This window comes from Peromyscus leucopus, chromosome 1 (genome assembly GCF_004664715.2).
Source record: "Peromyscus leucopus breed LL Stock chromosome 1, UCI_PerLeu_2.1, whole genome shotgun sequence".
NCBI lineage: Eukaryota > Metazoa > Chordata > Mammalia > Rodentia > Cricetidae > Peromyscus > Peromyscus leucopus.
This window is the reverse complement of record NC_051063.1, coordinates 73,457,525-73,477,447: the sequence shown is the minus strand read 5'-3', so window position 1 is coordinate 73,477,447 and position 19,923 is coordinate 73,457,525. Positions and strand designations below refer to the sequence as shown.

Genomic DNA, 19,923 nt, shown 5'->3' with positions numbered 1-19,923 from the left:
AAGGTCTTGGGATTCACATCCTTCACTCATGAGATTCTGACTTGGAGACCCATAGTGGCTCAGGGACCTGTGCTTTGGCAGATGATATGTGAGGATAACCTGCTCACCTGCCCACTTTGAGAAAACTCCTCCTTGGCCAAAGAATAGTAAGACTTCAATATTATCAAGGGTATAGAGCCATTAGTTTGCTAAGAGTTCAGAAACCAGATAAAAATGTACATTTTTGATTGTTTGTTTGTTTGTTTATTTATTTATTTATTTTTGAGACCCAGGCAGCTCAGGCTGGTCTACACAGACTTGCTGAGTAGGCAAGGCTACCCTTGAACTCCTGATCCTCTTACCTCTAGTTCCAGAGTTCTGGGATTCCAGGAGTATGCTGCCATGCCCAGCTCTTGTTTACCATATCTGAAATGATGTAACTTCATCTCCACCACATTAGCTTTTATCAACTTCCTCTGTAGCAGAGACATTATGAAGGTTACTCAGAATGAAGCTGGGTGTTGGGCAGCTGTGGGTTGATCTCTAAATATGTCCACCCTAAGTTGCAGGAGCACACCACCGTTTAAAGGTGCCCTGAGCAAGAGACAGGGCCCATTTAAACAATTTACTCATATGTGTTTGAAGCTCATATCTTATTTAAAAAGGGTATATGTGAAGAAAATCCACTAAGGAAAAAAAATAGTGATTTAGGTATGGCCACACACACACACACACAAAACTAGCACTCAGCAACTGAGTTAGGAGGATCTTGAATTTCAGTCTAGCCTAGTGTATATCAGGGATGTTGAATTTAAAATATATATTCACATACAAAAACAGGCAAACAGGCATTCCAGCCTTCTGCTTGAATATTATATTGGTCATATCAACCAATGCAATTAGATAAGAACAATTAATTAGTTGTGTAAGTATGGGAAGTACTTTTGTATTGATTCCCTAGAGCCCAGCACAAGTCAGATGCAGAATATTATATGTAGGTTAAGAACATTGTCTACACAAATAGCCTTTGATAATGGGAGAACTCAGGACTATAGATTTCTTATGCATCTAAAGTCACATAGCCTTGCCCAGTACAGACCACAATCACATCCGACAGCAGATTTCACTGTACTTGCATGTCTTGGTTTTTCTCAATGGAGACTTAACTTTATATTTTCCATTTCTCTCTCTCATCTATGTATGGACGTGCAGAGCTGACCACTCCAGAGCCTACCACCACTCCAGAGCCTACCACCACTCCAGAGCCTTATCCACCAATAGGTAACAAAAGCTGTTTAAATGTCTCTCTGTAGGTTGTAATGCCAGTGTCATTCATGGTGGTGACTTTTCTTGAGTGAGTTAATGGGATGAGGTGGTGGATGTGTGTTGTGAAATCTTAGAGAGGGTGGATCGCCTCCTGTTCTTGGGGGCTTTCCTCCACAGGGATCTCTGTGACTGCCCATTTCTCTGTGTGTGGAGTATGTCAGCATGGGGTGGGTTCAAAATTCCATGGTCCCTCTACTTAGTGTTATGTCAGAAGAAACTTTGGGATTAGGGGGTCTATAATACACAAGGTTCCAGAGAATTGTCTGTGGCAAAATGAGATTGATGCTATATTATGGGATTCCATTCTGAGGCCCTTCAAAGAGGTGCCCTATCTAGAAAGCAAGGGGCTTAGTCCAGGCCACAACCATGTGGACCATTGTCTTGTTTAAACAAGTTGGGTCCTCAAAACCTTGATATTGGCGATAAGTTCACTTCAGCAGTCTTGGTGACCAGCAGTGACAAAGCCCGGGGTTCTCTAGTGGGCTGTTATTGTACACAGAAAGTGAGCTCATGGAAGCAGTCATGTGACCCAGCTCAGTGGGTGAACAATAGCTTCTACTCATGTTTAATACTGTTCTAGTGGGTCTGAAAGGCAGTTCTGATATACACTCTCAACCTTGTGTGGGTAAGCAGCTGGAGAGAACCTTTGCCAGGTACCCATGGACTTCTTTCTTCTCTGCCAGGGCGTTAATCATTCTATCCCTTTGGTCTGTCATAGAGCAACCTCCTCTTCCTTGTCCTTACTGCTGGTGGGTGAGGGTCAGGGTGGGGTGGATGTGCCCATGTGCAGTCTGTGTGTTAGGAGTAGGAGGGCTCTGCTTGCTCTCTCTCCCTGAAACAGCCCACATTCTGTAGTGGATGTTGTCATCCAGAAGAGTGCATGGCACTCAAAGGCCTTAGATACAAGATGGAGTAGGTGTCTGGCCACCATCCAGGGCAGATTCAACCCATGTCAACACTGCAGACACAGAGTCCTCCTGGTGACAGACACACCTTTAATGTCTAGAATACAAGTAGGGAACATTCCTTGAGGATGTGAAGTCAGAGTGACAGAGTGAAGTCTTTCTGAGACAGGGTACCTGAGAAGCAACAATGGGAGGAACTCAAATCCCATATTGCATTAAACCCCATGAAAGAGCTGCCTGAGATCACACCAGCTCCATCATCACCACAGAATACCAAAGGAGAATCCACCATGTCTTTCCAGGAACAGAGTCTCCTTTGGCTGTGAGGCTGGTGAATGGAGGAGACAGATGTCAGGGTCGTGTGGAGGTCCTTTACCAGGGTTCCTGGGGCACCGTGTGCGATGACAGCTGGGACACCAATGATGCCAACGTGGTGTGCAGGCAGCTGGGCTGTGGCTGGGCAGTGTCTGCCCCTGGAAGTGCCCGGTTTGGACAGGGCTCAGGGCCCATTGTCCTGGATGATGTGGCCTGTACTGGACATGAGTACTACCTGTGGAGTTGCTCCCACCGAGGCTGGCTCTCCCATAACTGTGGACACCATGAGGACGCTGGAGTCATCTGCTCAGGTATGACCCAAAGATCACTGGTTCTGCCTCCCAGCAGTAGAATATGCTTAGATCCCTTTTAGCTCCCAGATCTGCATTCTGTCCCTTTTCGTAATGCCCCTTTAAGGGTTGCTGAATGTCCAGATCAATGGCATTCTCAGTCAGGGTCCTGTCAATCCTCTCAGTTCTCCAGCAACTCTAGAGTTTATATGACACAGGTAAGCGATGGAAGAGCAGCACCAAGCCCAAACTAAAGCACCATGGTCAGCACACACATGCTGTACAAGGAGTAACCCAGTGTTGGTTTGGAGAAATGTAATCCAGTTTGTATATGATTTTCCAGCGTTCAGAGGGCAAAGCAATAAGATGTGAGCCACCGTGCCCAGAGTGCCTCTGATTTATTCTATCAAAAAGTCTTCTGCAGGTCACCCACTCTACAAAGCTGTGCATGCTACAGTCCACACTCCAACATCATCACCTGTAGCCACACTCAGCTCACTCTGGCTGCTCTGGTCCCTTGATCCAGTCTATTCTTGTCCTGTCCTTTACTAGACTCTTCTACCTGCTCTTTCTAAAGAACAGGGACATTGTCCCTTTAGAAGATCCTTCCTGACTTGTACTCAACATAATTAGAAACACACACACACACACACACACACACACACACACACACACACATTCAGACATATGCAAAGTCAGATATACACAGAGATAGAGCCATATATTAGATACTTGCATGAACACATATATACAGAGAAATTCATACATGGGTACAGAAAGGCATATTATATACATATATGCTCACAAGCAAACATGTACATCACAGAGAGATGTGACACAGAGACAAATTTTTACACTCAGAGCAGACACACACACACACACACTCAGATACACTGACACATACAATTCCAGACATACACACAGAGACACAAATGGATATTGACACAGGCAGATACATACACTGTATGTCATCCACTGGCTATTCATATTCTCAACACATTCGTATTCATAATCACGTCTCAGCTAGCACTTGCCCCTTGTATAAGACTATCTGTTGATGTTGTCAGGGACCTAACTATGCTGGAAGTCTCTCGTGTGCAGGACCACCTCTCTCTCAATTGTTCCCAGTTGGTAAATGTACCAAGAGCCTAACAGGGTACCGGCTTGCAGGAATATATTCAACGGACAGGACATAGGCTCTGTCAGCAGTCCATCCTAATGCCTCCTCCTAGACTTGAGCAGCCTGCTGTTTCCATAACATATGCATATATACCCACATATATGAACTCCTATGCCAAACCAGGAACACTTTTGACCACGTCCTTGCCATTTCTGAGCAATTATCTCTCAGTCTCCATAGGAGGCATTTTCCAAGAATCCCTTGCTTACACCAAAACCCTCTGCTACTCAAGTCTTTATATAATCTGTGGTGTGACCCGACTTGCCCTTCTGGGCCCTTCCAGTCATCCCCAGTTATAGACCTAATAGAATATCTTGGCTGTGTAAGTCACTGCTGGACCACAGTGTTCCTGGATGAAGACAGGAGGGGAAATGTCTGCATGCTTAGTACAGAGCAGGGATTTCCCTCATTTTTTGATCCACCACCTGATTAAACTGTGAAGGACGCCATAGGCAATTCCTATTGCAAAGACTGTTTTCCTCTTTTGACCAATGAAAATGAAGCTTAATGTTAGAGTTTTGGCTTTTGGGGAGCCCATATAGCAGAGTGAAGACTCTTTCTGTTTAGGGGTTGGTGAACTTGACCTTGGATGTTCCTGGTTGATCAACGCATAGAGTCAGGGCTATTGCTTCCCAGATAGGGGTTTTCCAGGATACCTGTGGGTGAAACACAATCTGAATTTGCTTTTATTCCTTTACAGCTTCTCAAGCAAGCTATCCCACACCTGGTAAGTACTTTGAAAAGATGGACTTGTATCATTTTATAGTGTCCCACATGTTGTAATAACCACGCCTCAATGAATGGATATGAATGATACTAGGGCGCACTGAACTAACTGTGTCCCATCTGGACATGTAGTCACAATGGAAGCTTCTGTCAGCTGAGCATCAAGGCTCATGTGGTAATTCAGTCACAGTCTTCATGGATGTTGTCTGTGCTTCGAATTTTAGTGAGTGTCAGAATCAAATAGAATATCTGAGTGAGGGTCTTGGGATTCACATCCTTCACTCATGAGATTCTGACTTGGAGACCCACAGTGGCTCAGGGATCTGTGCTGTGGCAGATGATATGTGAGGATAATCTGCTCTCTTGCCCACTTTGAGAAAACTCCTCCTTGGCCCAAGACTACTAAGACTTCAATATTAGCAAGGGTATAGAGCCATTAGTTTGCTAAGACTTCAGAAACCAGATAAAAATGTACATTTTTGTTTGTTTGTTTATTTATTTATTTTTGAGTACCAGGTAGTGCAGGCTGGTCTACACAGACTTGCTGAGTAGGCAAGGCTACCCTTGAACTCCTGATCCTCTTACCTCTAGTTCCAGAGTTCTGGGATTCCATGAGTGTGCTGCCATGCCCAGCTCTTGTTTACCATATCTGAAATGATGTAACTTCATCTCCACCACACTAGCTTTTATCAACTTCCTCTGTAGCAGAGACATTATGAAGGTTACTCAGAATGAAGCTGGGTGTTCGGGAGCTGTGGGTTGATCTCCAAATATGTCCACTCTAAGCTGCAGGAGCACGTCACCATTTAAAGGTGCCCTGAGCAAAGGACAGGGCCCATTTAAACAATTTACTCATATGTGTTTGAAGCTCATATCTTATTTAAAAAGGGCATATTTGAAGAAAATCTACTAAAGTAAAAAATGGTGATCTAGGTATGGCTATACACACACACACACACACACACACACACACACACACAAAACTAGCACTCAGCAGCTCAGTTAGGAGGATCTTGAATTTCAGTCTAGCCTAGTGTATATCAGGGATGTTGAATTTAAAAAATATATTCACATACAAAAACAGGCAAACAGGCATTCCAGTCTTCTGCTTGAATATTATATTGGTCATATCAACCAATGCAATTAGATAAGAACAATTAATTAGTTGTGTAAGTATGGGAAGTACTTTTGTATTGATTCGCTAGAGCCCAGCACAAGTCAGATGCAGAATATTATCTGTAGGTTAAGAACATTCTCTACAGAAATAGCCTTTTATAATGGGAGAACTCAAGACTACATAGATTTCTTATGCATCTAAAGTCACATAGCCTTGCCCAGTACAGACCCCGAATCACATCCCAACAGCAGATTTCACTGTACTTGCATGTCTTGGTTTTTCTCAATGGAGACTTAACTTTATATTTTCCATTTCTCTCTCTCATCTATTTATGGACGTGCAGAGCTGACCACTCCAGAGCCTTACACCACCCCAGAGCCTACCACCACTCCAGAGCCTTATCCACCAATAGGTAACAAAAGCTGTTTAAATCTCACTCTGTAGGTTGTATTGCCAGTGTCATTCATGGTGGTGACTTTTCTTGAGTGAGTTAATGGGATGAGGTGCGTGGACATGTGTTGTGAAAACTTAGGGTGGATTTGCTTCCTGTTCTTGGGGGCTTTCCTCCAATGGGATCCCTTTCACTGCCCATTTCTCTGTGTGTGGAGTATGTCAGCATGGGGGTGGGGTTCAAAATTCTATGATCCCTACATTTAGTGTTATGCCAGAAGAAACTATGGGGTTAAAGGATCTAGAATAGATTAGCTTCCAGAGAGTTTTCTGAGGCAAAATGAGACTGGTGATATACTATGAGATCCCGTTCTGAGGCTCTTCAAAAAGGTTCCCTGTCTAGAGTGAAAGGGTATTAGCCAGGGCAAAACCATGAAGATCTTTGTCTTGTTTAAACATGTTGTGTACTCCAAACCTTGACTTTGGTGATAAGTTCACATCAGCAGTCTTGGTGACCAGCAGTGACAAAGCCCGGGGTTCTTTAGTGGGCTGTTATTGTACACAGAATGTGAGCTCATGGAAGCAGTCATGTGACCCAGCTCAGTGGGTGAACAATAGCTTCTACTCATGTTTAATACCTTTCTAGTGGGCCTGAAAGGCAGTTCTGATATACACTCTCAACCTTGTGTGGGTAAGCAGCTGGTGAGAGCCTTTGCCAGGGACCCATGGACTTCTTTCTCCTCTGCCAGGGCGTTAATCATTCTATCCCTTTGGTCTGTCATAGAGCAACCTCCTCTTCCTTGTCCTTACTGCTGGTGGGTGAGGGTCAGGGTGGGGAGGATGTGCCCATGTGCAGTCTGTGTGTTAGGAGTTGGAGCGCTCTGCTTGCTCTCTCTCCTTGAAAGAGCCCACATTCTGCAGTGGATGTTGTCATCCAGAAGAGTGCATGGCACTCAAAGGCCTTAGATACAATATGGAGTAGGTGTCTGGCCACCATCCAGGGCAGATTCAACCCATGTCAACACTGCAGACACAGAGCCCTCCTGGTGACAAACACATCTTTAATGTCTAGAACACAAGTAGTGAACATTCCATGAGGAGGTGAAGTCAGAGTGACAGGGTGAAGTCTTTCTAAGACAGGGTACCCGAGAAGCAACAATGGGAGGAACTCACATCCTATATTGCATTAAACACCATGAAAGAGCTTCCCGTGATCACACCAGCTCCATCATTACCACGGAATATCCAAGGAGAATCCACCATGTCTTTCCAGGAACAGAGTCTCCTTTGGCTGTGAGGCTGGTGAATGGAGGAGACAGGTGTCAGGGTCGCGTGGAGGTCCTTTACCAGGGTTCCTGGGGCACCGTGTGTGACGACAGCTGGGACACCAATGATGCCAACGTGGTGTGCAGGCAGCTGGGCTGTGGTTGGGCAGTGTCTGCCCCTGGAAGTGCCCGGTTTGGACAGGGCTCAGGGCCCATTGTCCTGGATGATGTGGCCTGTACTGGACATGAGTACTACCTGTGGAGCTGCTCCCACCGAGGCTGGCTCTCCCATAACTGTGGACACCATGAGGACGCTGGAGTCATCTGCTCAGGTATGACCCAAAGATCACTGGTTCTGCCTCCCAGAAATGCAGTATGCACAGGTCTCTTTTAAGGCTCCCAGAACTCCATTCTGTCCTTTTTCACACTGCCTCTGTAAGGACTGCTGAATGTCCAGAGCAGTGGCATTCTCAGTCAGTTTCCTGTCAATCCTCTCAGTTCTCCAGCAACTCTAGAGTTTATGTGACACAGGTAACCCATGGAAAAGCAGCACCAAGCCCAGACTAAAGCACCAGGGTCAGCACACACATGCTGTACAGTGTTGTTTTCAAGAAATGTATCCTTGTCTATATACGATTTTCCAGTGTTCAGAGGGCAAAGCAGTAAGATGTTTGCCACCGTGCCCAGAGTGCCTCTCTTTAATTCTCCTATCACAAAGGCTTCTGCAGGTCACTCACTCTACAAAGCTGTGCATGCTACAGTCCACACTCCAACATTGCCACCTGTAGCCACACTCAGCTCACTCTGGCTGCTCTGGTCTCTTGATCCAGTCTATTCTTGTCCTGTCCTTTTCTAGACTCTTCTAACTGCTCTTTCTAAAGACCAGGGACATTGTCTCTTTAGAAGACCCTTCCTGATTTATACTCAACATACTTAGAAACACACACACACACACACACACATACACACACACACACACACACACACTCAGACATAAGCAAACTCATATATACACAGAGATAAAGCCATATGATAGATACTTGCATGATCGTAACATACAGATTATTTCATACATGGATACAGCAAGGCATATACATATATTCTCACAAGCAATCATGCACATCACAGAGTGACGTGACACAGAGACAGATTTTTACACACAGCACAGACGCACACACACTCAGATACACTGACACATACAATTCCAGACATACACACAGAGACAAATATGGACATTGTCACAGAAGCACACACATACACTGTGTGTCATCCAGTGGCTATTCATATTCTCAACACATTCCTATTCATAATCATATCTCAGCTAGCACTTGCCTGATGTGCGTGACTGTCGGTTGATGTCTTCACGCACCTAACTATGATGGACGTCTCTGGTGGGCAGGGAACACACCTCTTCAAATTGTGCCCAGCTTGGAAAATGTACATGAGCCTAACAGGGTGCCCGGGCCTCAAGAATGTACAAGCAGGACATAGGCTCTAAGTGTGAACAGTCCAAACTTATGCCTCCTGCCAGACCTGAGCAGCCCTGCTGTTTCTATAATATATGCATACCACATATATGTACTCATATGCTAAACCAGGGCTACTATATTGACCACACCCTCACCATTCCTGAGCAGTTATCTCTCAGTCTCCATTGGAGGTATTTTCTAAGAACTCCCTTGCTTATACACAAACCCTCTGATCCTCCAGTCTTTATATAACCTGGTGTGTGACCCCTGCATGCCCTCCTTTGCCCTTCCAGTTATCCCCAGACGTAGAGTGAATGGAATATCTTAGTTGTGTAAGTCACTGCAGGACCACAGTGCTCCTGGTATGAGGATAGGGGGTGATGTGTCTGTATGCTTAGCACAGAGCAGAAGTTCCCCCATTTTTTGATCCACCACCTCTGTAATCTGTGAAGGATGCCATGGACACAGAGTGCTGATTGATATTACAAAGACTGTTTTCCTCTTTTGACCAAGGAAAATGGAACCTCAATGCTAGGTTTTTGGCTTTGGGGGAGCCTACATAGCAGAGTGAAGACTCTTTCTGTTCACAGGCTGGTGAACTTGACCTCAGTGTTCCTGGTTGATCAATGCATAAGAGTCAGGGCTATTGCTTCCCAGGAGGGGTTTTCCAGAATTCCTGTGGTTGAAACACACAGTCTGAATTTGCTTTTATTCCTTTATAGCTTCTCAAGCAAGTTACACCACACCTGGTAAGTACTTTGAAAAGATGGACCTCTATCATGTTATAGTGTTCCTCTATGTCGTAATAACTACTGCCTCATTAAATGAATATGAATGATTCTAGGCTGCACTGAGCAATCTGTGTCCCATCTGGACATGTAATCACAAAAAAAGCTTCTGTCAGCTGGAGCATCAAGGCTCATGTGGTAATACAGTCACGGTCTTCATGGTTGTTGCCCTGTCTGGAATTTTACTGTTTGTCAGAATCAAATAGAATGTCTTAGTGTAGTTAGAGTTTTCCTACATTGCCCACAGTCAGGACAAATCTCTGTCACCCACCAGTCCCACAGCCACCCAGACCCAACCAAGTAAACACAGAGACTTATTTTGCTTATAAACTGTATGGCCATGGCAGGCTTCTTGCTAACTGTTCTTATATCTTAAATTAATCCATTTCCACAAATCTATACCCCGCCACGCGGCTCGTGACCTACCGGTACTTTACATCTTCCTTGTCCTGGTGGTGGCTGCAGGCAGTGACCCCTTCTGCCTTCTTGTTCTTTTATTTCTCCTCTCTGTTAGTCCCGCTTATACTTCCTGCCTAGCCACAGCCAATCAGATTTTATTCATTGACCAATCAGAGCAACTTGACATACAGACCATCCCCCAGCACAACCAAGTGCAGACCATCTCAGACACCTGCACTCAGGGCCATGGTCCTAATCATCCTCTATGCAGACCTGCTGGGTAAAGCCACGAGGAACCCAAGAACAGGCTCCCACAGGACATACAGAACATCCTACAGCATCTTAGTGCGGGTCTTGGGATTCACATCCTTCCCTCATAAGATTCTGACTCATGGAGACCCAGAGTGGCTCAGGGACCTGCGTTCTGGAAGATGATATGTGAGGATAACCTGCCCTCCTGCATACTTTGAGAAAACTCCTCCTTGGCCCAAATAGTAAGACTTTAATATTAGCAAGGGTAAAGTGCCATTAGTTTGCCAAGTCTTCAAAAACCAGAAAAATATGTAATTTTTTTTGCTTATTTATTTATTTAAAGACCTATGTAGCCCAGGCTGTTCTCAGACTTGCTTGTAGGCAAAGCTACTTGAACTCCTGATGTTCTTTCCTCTATGCCAGAGTTCTGGGATTCTAGAAGTGTCACCATGCCCAGCTCTTGTTTATCATATTGAGATGATGTAACTTCATCTCCTACCCACTTGCTTTATCTCATTTTGCAAAAAAATTATTTTTATCAAGACCTTCTTCTGTGCACGTAGACAAGACTCAACCACATATCCCCCATCCCAGTAGTAATGCACAATGCAATGCAGTTGAGGCTGATTTTGTAACCTATGAGGTCATTTCTAAACAGTGGATTCTTTCCTAAATTGAGTTTGATCTTTCATAAGGTTGGTGGATCCCAGAAGCTATAACTAATACTCAGTCCTGCTCCTTTGCTCTTGGTCTCTGGCTCTAGGTTACTGGTGGGCTGGGGGTCCAGTTTGCTTTCTGTTGCTGTGATAAAACACTGGCCATAAGCTACTTGGAGGCAGAAGGGTTTATTTGGCTTACAGGTTACAGTCCATCATCCAGTGAAGCCATGGCAGGAGCAGGAGGCAGGAAGCTGGAGGCAGGAACTGATGCAGAGGCCATGCAGGAGTCCTGTTTGCTGGCTTTCTGGCTCATCCTTAGCTAACATTTTTATACAGCACAGACTCACCTGCCCAGGACAGTGGGCTGGCATTTCCCCATCAATTCTCCATCGAGACCATTTCCCACAGACATGGCCATAAGCAAACATGATCTTATCACATCCCCAACTGAGACTCCTTCAAATGTTTCAGCTGTGCCATGGTGAGAATGGAGCTCACCAGAACAGATGGGCAGCCCTGCTGCTGCTGTCTGGTGGAATCCTGGTGCAGCTTTGGGCACAGAAGTCAGGGATGGAGTTGAGATGAGAGACAGGGGTGTCAAGGTGCCGGGCACACTCCACCAATCCCTGTCCCTCACCTTCCTTCTTCTCTACTCTCCAGTCACTTGGTGGATGAAATTAACTTTAGCCTAGTGTCAGAAAAGCTAGTGGAAACAGTCACTGTTTCTTCCTCTGTACAACCTGAGCCGTGTTTACAAAGGTAAATAGCATCATCAAAGTTAGTAACTTGTTATGTACCCCCAGCCAAATCGTTTTTATGTGTGAAATGAATGCATCAGTATTTAAAGAAGAGGCTGGAGAGATGGCTCAGGCATTAAGACCATACGTTGTGCTTGCAGAAGTCCTGAGTTCAGCTTTCAGCACTCAGTTTAGACAGCTAATAACCACCTATAACTCCTACTCCAGGGGCTCTGACACCCTCTCCTTGCCTCTATGGGCACCTGTTCTGATGTGCACATAACCACACATAGACACAAGCCCATGCACATCATTAAAAATGAAAGAAATGTTTCAAATATTAAATATATTGCACATAATCTATGCTCAGTTAATACAGGTAATATGTGTTATCATAAAACCTTCCCAATATTTTGAGATAAGTATCATTAATGCCGTTTTGCATATGGGAAAACTAAAACATAGTTGGATAATTTGTCAATACTTGCCTGTCTAAGATTCTGTGTCTGTAAATGGGAAGGTGGGAGTTGAACCCAGCACTGCCTGTATCAGACCAACTTTACCCAACCTACCACTGTCATACCTCAGAGTACTCATAACCACAGAGTAGCCACAGCAAAGCCACACCCGGGATCCCACTCCTGCTGTCAGGACGCTAAAGCTGTTCCTTCCTGAGGGGCCTGCCAGCACTCACCTGCTGTCTGTTTCCTCCCACAAGCAGCCCAGAGTTCCACTGTGGGTGACTTAGGGGCACCACACCATGCAGAAGCATGCTGCCTGCAGATTCCTCAGTCATGCTGGTCCTTACACAGGGAGAGCTGGCTGGGGTGGTCGAAGGAAGACTTCTGTTAGACAAATACCATTGCATCCTTGATCCTGATGAGGATGGAGAAGATGCTCAAACACTCTTTGTGAGAGTGTGTGACGGTGTCTCACCATGTAGCCCTGGCTGGACTGCATCTCCTTATGTAGACCGTGTTCAAATTGAACTTACAGATATCTACCTGGTTTTGCCCTCCTGAGTGCTTACACTTGTGTGCCACTGTTCCTGGCCTATGCTGAAGCACTGAGGGCAGGGAAGTGACTGAAATACACATGCCTTGGTCAAGAGGAAACTCAAGAACCAAGCAAGGGATACAGATGAGAGCAGGGCAGAGAGGCGGAGGAAGACATCAAAGTTGATGTCCACCTTCTCAGCACACTGGCACAGGATGTCGCAGGGTGGCATCCTGGATCCCGATGGGGGAGGGAGAGTAGGTTTGGATGGTAGACATGGATATCCTGGAAGCTGATGGAAACTGAGTCAAGAGTTCTGCCCTGGGACAGTGATGGCTGAATGCGGATTGAAGAGGTGACTCTGAGGGTCCCTTGTCTGGACGTTGTCAGAGAATTGAGGTACAGGGGAGTGGGAAGCCTATGAAGAAGGTCATTTTTAAGGTCCAAGGTGGGGAATACAAACAATACAGCGCTGGAGGTCAGAGGAAGAAGGGCACAGGTGGTCTTAGTACAGAGCACAGCACGCCACGGGAGCAGTTCCTGCAGCTTTGCCTCTGAGGCTGGTGAACGGCAGTGACCAGTGTAAGGGCTGAGTGGAGGTCCTGTGCCAGGGCTACCTGGGCACTGTCTGTGACGACAGGGGGAACACCCAGGATGAAGATGTCATCTGTCTGCAACTGGACTGTGTCCATTCTGTATCAGCACCTGGAGGGGCCCCTTTTGTCAGACCCCAGGGAACAATCTCTTGGGAGCTGTGTACTGCTCAGGACAGGAACCCTACCTGTCCAGCTGTCAGCATGATGGGTGGTGCAACCAAGACTGGCCACAGGGAAGATCTCTAGTTGTACATATTACCTAATACAGGTCCTGAAGCACATCCCGACAGCAGATTTCACTGTACTTGCATGTCTTGGTTTTTCTCAGTGGAGACTTAACTTTATATTTTCTATTTCTCTCTCTCATCTATGTATGGACGTGCAATGCTGACCACTCCAGAGCCTTATACCACTCCAGAGCCTACCACCACTCCAGATACTACTATAATAATAGGTAATAAATATTGTATAAATCTCTCCGTGTCGGTTGTAATGCCAGTGTCATTCATGGTGGTGACTTTCTTGGGACAGTTAAGGGGATGGGGGGTGGGCATGTGTTTTGAAAACTTAGAGAAGGTGGGATTGACTCCTGATCAAGGGTGCTTTCCTTTACTGGGACCCCTGTCACTGCCCATTTCTCTGTGTGAGGAGGAGTCAGTCAGCATAAGAGTGGGTTTCTAAATTCTATAGTCTCTAAATTTAGTGTTATGTTAGAATAAACTTTGGGTTTAGAGGATCAAGATAAGACAAGCTTTCAGAGAGGTTTCTGTCGCAAAATGAGACCGATGCTATATTATGGGATCCCATTATGGGGTCACTTCGAAGGGGTGCCCTGTCTAGAGAGCAAGGGGCTTAGTCCAGGCCAAAACTGGAGCCGACCTTTGTCTTGTTTAAACATGTTGGTTGCTCGAAATCCTGACTTTGGTGATAAGTTCACTTCAGCAGTCTTGGTGACCAGCAGTGACAAAGCCCAGGGTTCTCTAGTGGGCTGTTTTTGTACACAGAAAGTGAGTTCATGGAGATAGTCATGTGACCCAGCTCAGTGGGTGAACAATAGCTTCTACTCATGTTTAATACTGTTCTAGTGGGTCTGAAAGGCAGTTCTGATATACACTCTCCACCTTGTGTGGGTGAGCTGCTGGTGAGAGCCTTGCCCGGGACCTATGAACTTCTTTCTCCTCTGCCAGGGAGCTCCTCATTCTATCCCTTTGGTCTGTCATAGAGCAACCTCCTCTTTCTTGTCCTTACTGCTGGTGGGTGAGTGTCAGGGTGGGGAGGATGTGCCCATGTGCAGTCTGTGTGTTAGGAGTTGGAGGGCTCTGCTTGCTCTCTCTCCCTGAAACAGTCCACGTTCTGCAGTGGATGTTGTCATCCAGAAGAGTGCATGGCACTCAAAGGCCTTAGATACAAGATGGAGTAAGTGTCTGGCCACCATCCAGGGCAGATTCTACCCATGTCAACACAGCAGACACAGAGCCCTCCTGGTGAGAGACACACCTTTAATGTCTAGAACACAAGTAGTGAACATTCCATGAGGAGGTGAAGTCAGAGTGACAGGGTGAAGTCTTTCTGAGACAGGGTACCTGAGAAGCAACAATGGGAGGAACTCAAATCCCATATTGCATTAAACCCCATGAAAGAGCTTCCCGTGATCACACCAGCTCCATCCTCCCCACGGAATAACAAGGAGAATCCACCATGTCTTTCCAGGAACAGAGTCTCCTTTGGCTGTGAGGCTGGTGAATGGAGCAGACAGGTGTCAGGATGCTTGCTTATTTTGCTCACAGCCACAACCAACAATTACAGAGAATGGTGGGACTCTTCAGTATTCTGTCTGTCCCAGAACCTTCAGCATTTTCCACTATGTAAAGGCAGCTTCTGCTGAGCCAAATATCACCCTCTCCTCGTCTCAGTGGGATAACAGAGTTGCAGCACTTACTTGATTTTGCTAAACTTCACTTTTCCGTTGAAATCTTTTGCTATAGAGGACCTTTCCTATGCTATTTGTCTAGAAAGCAAAAGCCATGTAATGTGGAACAGTAGCGACTCTTCCTATCATGGTCCTAAGGAAGAGATGGCATTATTCTTTCACTAAGTAACTGTCATTCAGGAGAATGTTACAGTGGCCTTGGGGCCCTGGGTTACTTCATTGCTTCAATGAGGGGCATAAGAGGGGAGCATGTCCAAGGTCACCACTTGCTCCCACAGAAAGGAATCTCTTCTTGTAAGCCAATGTGCTTTTGTGTCCAATGTTTTCCTTTTCTCGGCACATGTCTCTAAAACAAACTTTGACGCCCAGGCCTGTTTTCTAATCCATCTTTGTTTTCCTCTCCAGATTGGTGGGATACAACCACTCCTTTCCCTGGTAAGTGTGGGATGAGGCCAAAGCAGAGCTTTTACACTTCAACCAAGAGGTTGGCGAGAGGCAGGAATTCTGGGATGTTCGTGAAGTCTGTGGTGTAGCACAGCTCAGAAGGATGGGGAGAAAGAAAGGAACTAAGAACAGTATCTTCTCTTGAGCCAATGTTACACTCTGCTTGTCGCGGTGCCATAACAAAATTGCAGCACTTAACCCATTTTGCTGAAATTCATTTTCCTGGTGAAATCATTTGCTCTGAAGGCCCTCTCCTGCAAGGTCTGTCTAGAAGGCATTATCTTATCAAGAGTCATGGGACATGGTGACAGCAGAGACTATTCATGTCATAGGCCCATGGTATAGATGACATGATCCTTTAAGCAACTGTCAACCAGGACAAAGTTATAGTTGTCCTGGGGCCCAGGGCCACCTCACTGTAAATTGGTGGACACATGAGAGCATGGTCAGAGCCACCACAGATCTCATGGAAAGGACTTTCTTTTTCTCAGCCACAGTGCTTCTGTGTCCAATGTTTTCCTCTTCCCAGAAAGGGTGTCTTGACCCAACTTGGATGCACAGACATTCCTTCTAATCCAGCTTTGTTTCTCTCTTCAGATTGGTGGGATACAACAACTTCTTCCCCTGGTAAGTGTGGGATGAGACCAGAGGATAGGTTTCACATTTCAACCAAGAGGTTGGAGAGAGACAGGGATTCTGGGATGTATTTGTAGTCTGTAGTGCATCACAGCTCAGAAGAACAAGGAGAAGAAAGGAATTAGGAAGACTGCATGCATTTTCTGTGCACATACCAAGTGATCCACTCTGTCCACAAAATCCATCTCCTATTTAAACATCCCATATCAATGAGTAGATTTGGTGATGCACTTAAAATTTAACCATGGCATTGGACTATGAGTGGGACTCCAGATGTTCAATGTGAGCCCCTTGGTGGACACTTCCATTCCATTCATAACACCACAGCTTTGCAGGAAGACTGGGGCTCTGGACTCTGTGAGTCAGAACAGGTAGAAATAGGTATCTAGTCCACAGTGCTTCCTCCAGATTTCCCCTGTTCTCCAGAGAGATTGAAGCCCATAAGGCAAACACGTATGCACCTGATATATAAGCCTTGGAATACATGTCAATTGTGCCTGAGAGTCCTGTTGTATCCAGGGTGCAGAAGTTATGCACCACTGGTCCAAGGGATCTCATAACCACCATCAGCTAGCAGCTGGGGGAGTCATAAGTATAGGGGACACCTCATTGTGGCTTTGATGGAACTTCCCAAGACTGCCATTCCTGTCCCGCATCCATTAACCAACCTGTACCTCCCCCCACAAAGAAAAGCCACCTAGGAGGGTGCCCTCTGTGTCTCAGGATTGGCCAGGGCTAGGCTCTCTCTTGTTAGGTTCCTCGCTTGGATATTGTATCACACATTCCTCCTCCTGTCAGGCTGTGTGCTAGGGTTCATCGCATTTCCACTCTTTCCTGTAGACTACAACTGCGGAGGTCTCCTGGACAGGCACTATGGGAACTTTTCCAGTCCATTCTACCCTGGGAATTATCCCAACAATGCTAGATGTGTGTGGAACATTTTGGTCCCAACCAACAACCGTGTGACTCTGACCTTCAGAGATGTGCAGTAAGTGTGGGTGCAGAGCAGATGTTGGAGAGAAGGAGGGGTGCTTGGATACTCAGGGAGGTGGTAGTCAAGGTGACTTTAAATAAAAAAGATGTTCCTGTTTTGGCTTGGGATGTGAGTAGCCCATGGAGGGTGGAATGGGTGCATGGGCTCAGGAAGTTGAAAATCTTCTGGCTTAAAGTCCCAGGGTTGTCCTGAATTTGCTGCATGGCCATGGGATGCAACTCTCCTAAACCTCAGTCAAAAAAGGGGAGCTTAAATATCTCCTCTTCTCATCTTGTTGTTCAGGAAATTGCCAGAGAATATGCAAATACTTGGAAGTGTTACTCAGTGGGAGGGGCAGTTTGGGGCTCAGGTAATGATGGTCTTGGAGGTACATGGGTCAGTGCTGCTAATGAGGGCACTTAAGTGCAAAGCTTTCCTCATAGCTCTCTCTCATTCTATGAGTCACCAGGGTCCAGATAAAAGTACAATTCCACTGAGGTGTGGAGGGTCCCAGTCCATACTGACTGAGCTGTGTTCCCTGGTCCTCTTTGGGTGACTGTTTGCAGTTGTCTTGGAATTCTCTGTTCTAGTACCACACAAACACGGTATCAGTGTCCTTGTAGGACAATATAAATACTGCACCTGTAGATGCTCAGGTCCTTGGCACAAAGGCATCCTTAATATACACTGCTTCATCATGGCCTTACCACCCACAGCCCTTTTCGGGAGTCATGGAATGCAGTGTTCATTATTGGAGATGAGAAACTTGAAAGTTACAGAGGTCCAATGACTTGTCTTGTGATTTTTGTTTTGTATGGCTTATTTGTTATACGTTTGAGTGTTTTGTCTGTATGTATGTGTTTGAACTGCTTGCCTCCCTGGTGCCCGTAGAGGCCAGAAGGTGTTTAATCCCCTGGATATGGAATGATTGATGGTTGTGTGCTCTTTTGTATGTTCTGGGGATCTAACTTAGTCCCATGGAAGAACAACCAGTGAACTTAACAACTGAGTCATGTCTTCAAGTCCTGCCATGTTTTCTCCTTCCATTCTTTTATTTATCAGAGATTTGTTTTATCATGAAGATAATTGGTTACACCTTGAAGCAATATGTTAGATTTTTCTCAGGTGACCTTCCTTTGTTTACATAAAAGGCTGTTGTGGAGAGGTACAGATTACAGATCTGTGACCCCCAAAGGAACAATGTAGACCAGGCATGACAGTCTAGGGAAGATAGATGAATTCCCTTAGCATTCCAGGAAGCCATCTATTTTTCCAGATGATACATTTTATCACTGTTACCGGGACAGTGATCCCTGTGATGATGTGAGATTCCACATCAAATTCCAGACATGGAGAAGATAACTGTTTATTCTGTCTCCCCAGGCTTGAAGGAGGCTGCAGCTATGATTATATCCTGCTTTTTGATGGCCCTCAATACGATTCCTCCCTCATTGCTCGGGTTTGTGATGGGGCCAATGGATCTTTCACCTCAACAAGGAACTACATGTCCGTAGTCTTCATCACTGATGGCAGTGTCACCAGGAGAGGGTTCCAGGCTGACTACATCGCTACCTTTGTCCCTGCCACCAGTAAGTTCCCCTGAGAGAAAGGGTGTCCACTTGTGTTTGGGGTGTCACTAGGAGCCTTCTGATCCTCGGCTTTCCTGAGTTTGGGACATAAGCAATAGCATGGCCTCACTGGGTCCCATGCTTGCTTCCTGTTGAGAGGGACTGTGTCCAGTAAGTCTTGGGGATCTGGCTGCCAGAAATATGGTTGAGGGCCAGGGCTGGGTGATGGGATACACTGGCTTCAGCGTCATCATCAGAGAATAAAAAGGTCTAAGGTGATTTTTTGATAGACAGTGAGAAGTCAGTTCCAGGAGTGGTAGTGACGCCAGGCTTGGAGCTTTGTGACTCTTCCAACGTGTGTGTCACTGTCCATGTCCTGAGAACTAGCACATCTGTCTTCTGTCTGAAGAAGGATAGATTAGGACATACAAGGAGGGACAGAACATTCTATCAAAGGTTATGAGTCCCGATCAGAGATGCTATGTAGATCTATGAGTCTGCTGGTGAAGGGCTGAGGAATGTGATGTCCAAGGTCGCTTATGCAGTGAGGGGCAGAGACACTGGCTTTGTCCTTAGCTCAAGTCCCTATTTCATGACAACGCTACTCATAGGCTGTGGAGTTCTTTGTTTCATGAGAAAATGATTCATTTGACAAAACACTTTGCTTGTTTACAATCATGTCTCTGGCTCCCCATCAGAGAATCCTAAATTCAAGTTCCCTCATTGGGCTTTGGTGAAGGTGTATGTCTGTGTACAGTTCTTTAAGGTGCTGGGGTAGAGTCTGTGTCCATGAGTATAAAGCCATCCAAATCTGTGCCTCATGTCTAGTGTGGCTGGGGCTGCCCTGTGAGGGCTGAGTGGTCCAGTATAAGAATTGGATCTGGCTAGTTACCCTTGACTCACTGGGTGGATACAAATCACAGGATTCAGTCTGTCAACACATCCAGACACATGTCTCCCCTTGAAGTGGGAGCAGAGTGTGG

General features: G+C 45.9%; 1 protein-coding gene across 6 annotated transcripts in view; it reads left to right on the top strand.

Moving 5' to 3' along the window:
* The window catches only part of Dmbt1 (deleted in malignant brain tumors 1), a 64,155-nt gene that overhangs the window by 30,190 nt on the left and 14,042 nt on the right, over window positions 1-19,923 (top strand). For 5 of the 6 annotated variants that reach the window (XM_037209836.1, XM_037209832.1, XM_037209829.1 and 2 more), the window contains 11 exons: window positions 1,192-1,260; window positions 2,513-2,836; window positions 4,696-4,722; window positions 6,182-6,250; window positions 7,502-7,825; window positions 9,685-9,711; window positions 13,790-13,843; window positions 15,725-15,754; window positions 16,361-16,390; window positions 17,240-17,387; window positions 18,756-18,961. In XM_037209836.1, the coding sequence (XP_037065731.1) occupies window positions 1,192-1,260; window positions 2,513-2,836; window positions 4,696-4,722; window positions 6,182-6,250; window positions 7,502-7,825; window positions 9,685-9,711; window positions 13,790-13,843; window positions 15,725-15,754; window positions 16,361-16,390; window positions 17,240-17,387; window positions 18,756-18,961 (1,308 nt within the window). The remainder of the gene's footprint in view (window positions 1-1,191; window positions 1,261-2,512; window positions 2,837-4,695; window positions 4,723-6,181; window positions 6,251-7,501; window positions 7,826-9,684; window positions 9,712-13,789; window positions 13,844-15,724; window positions 15,755-16,360; window positions 16,391-17,239; window positions 17,388-18,755; window positions 18,962-19,923) is intronic. The other variant, XM_037209826.1, reaches the window with a different exon arrangement.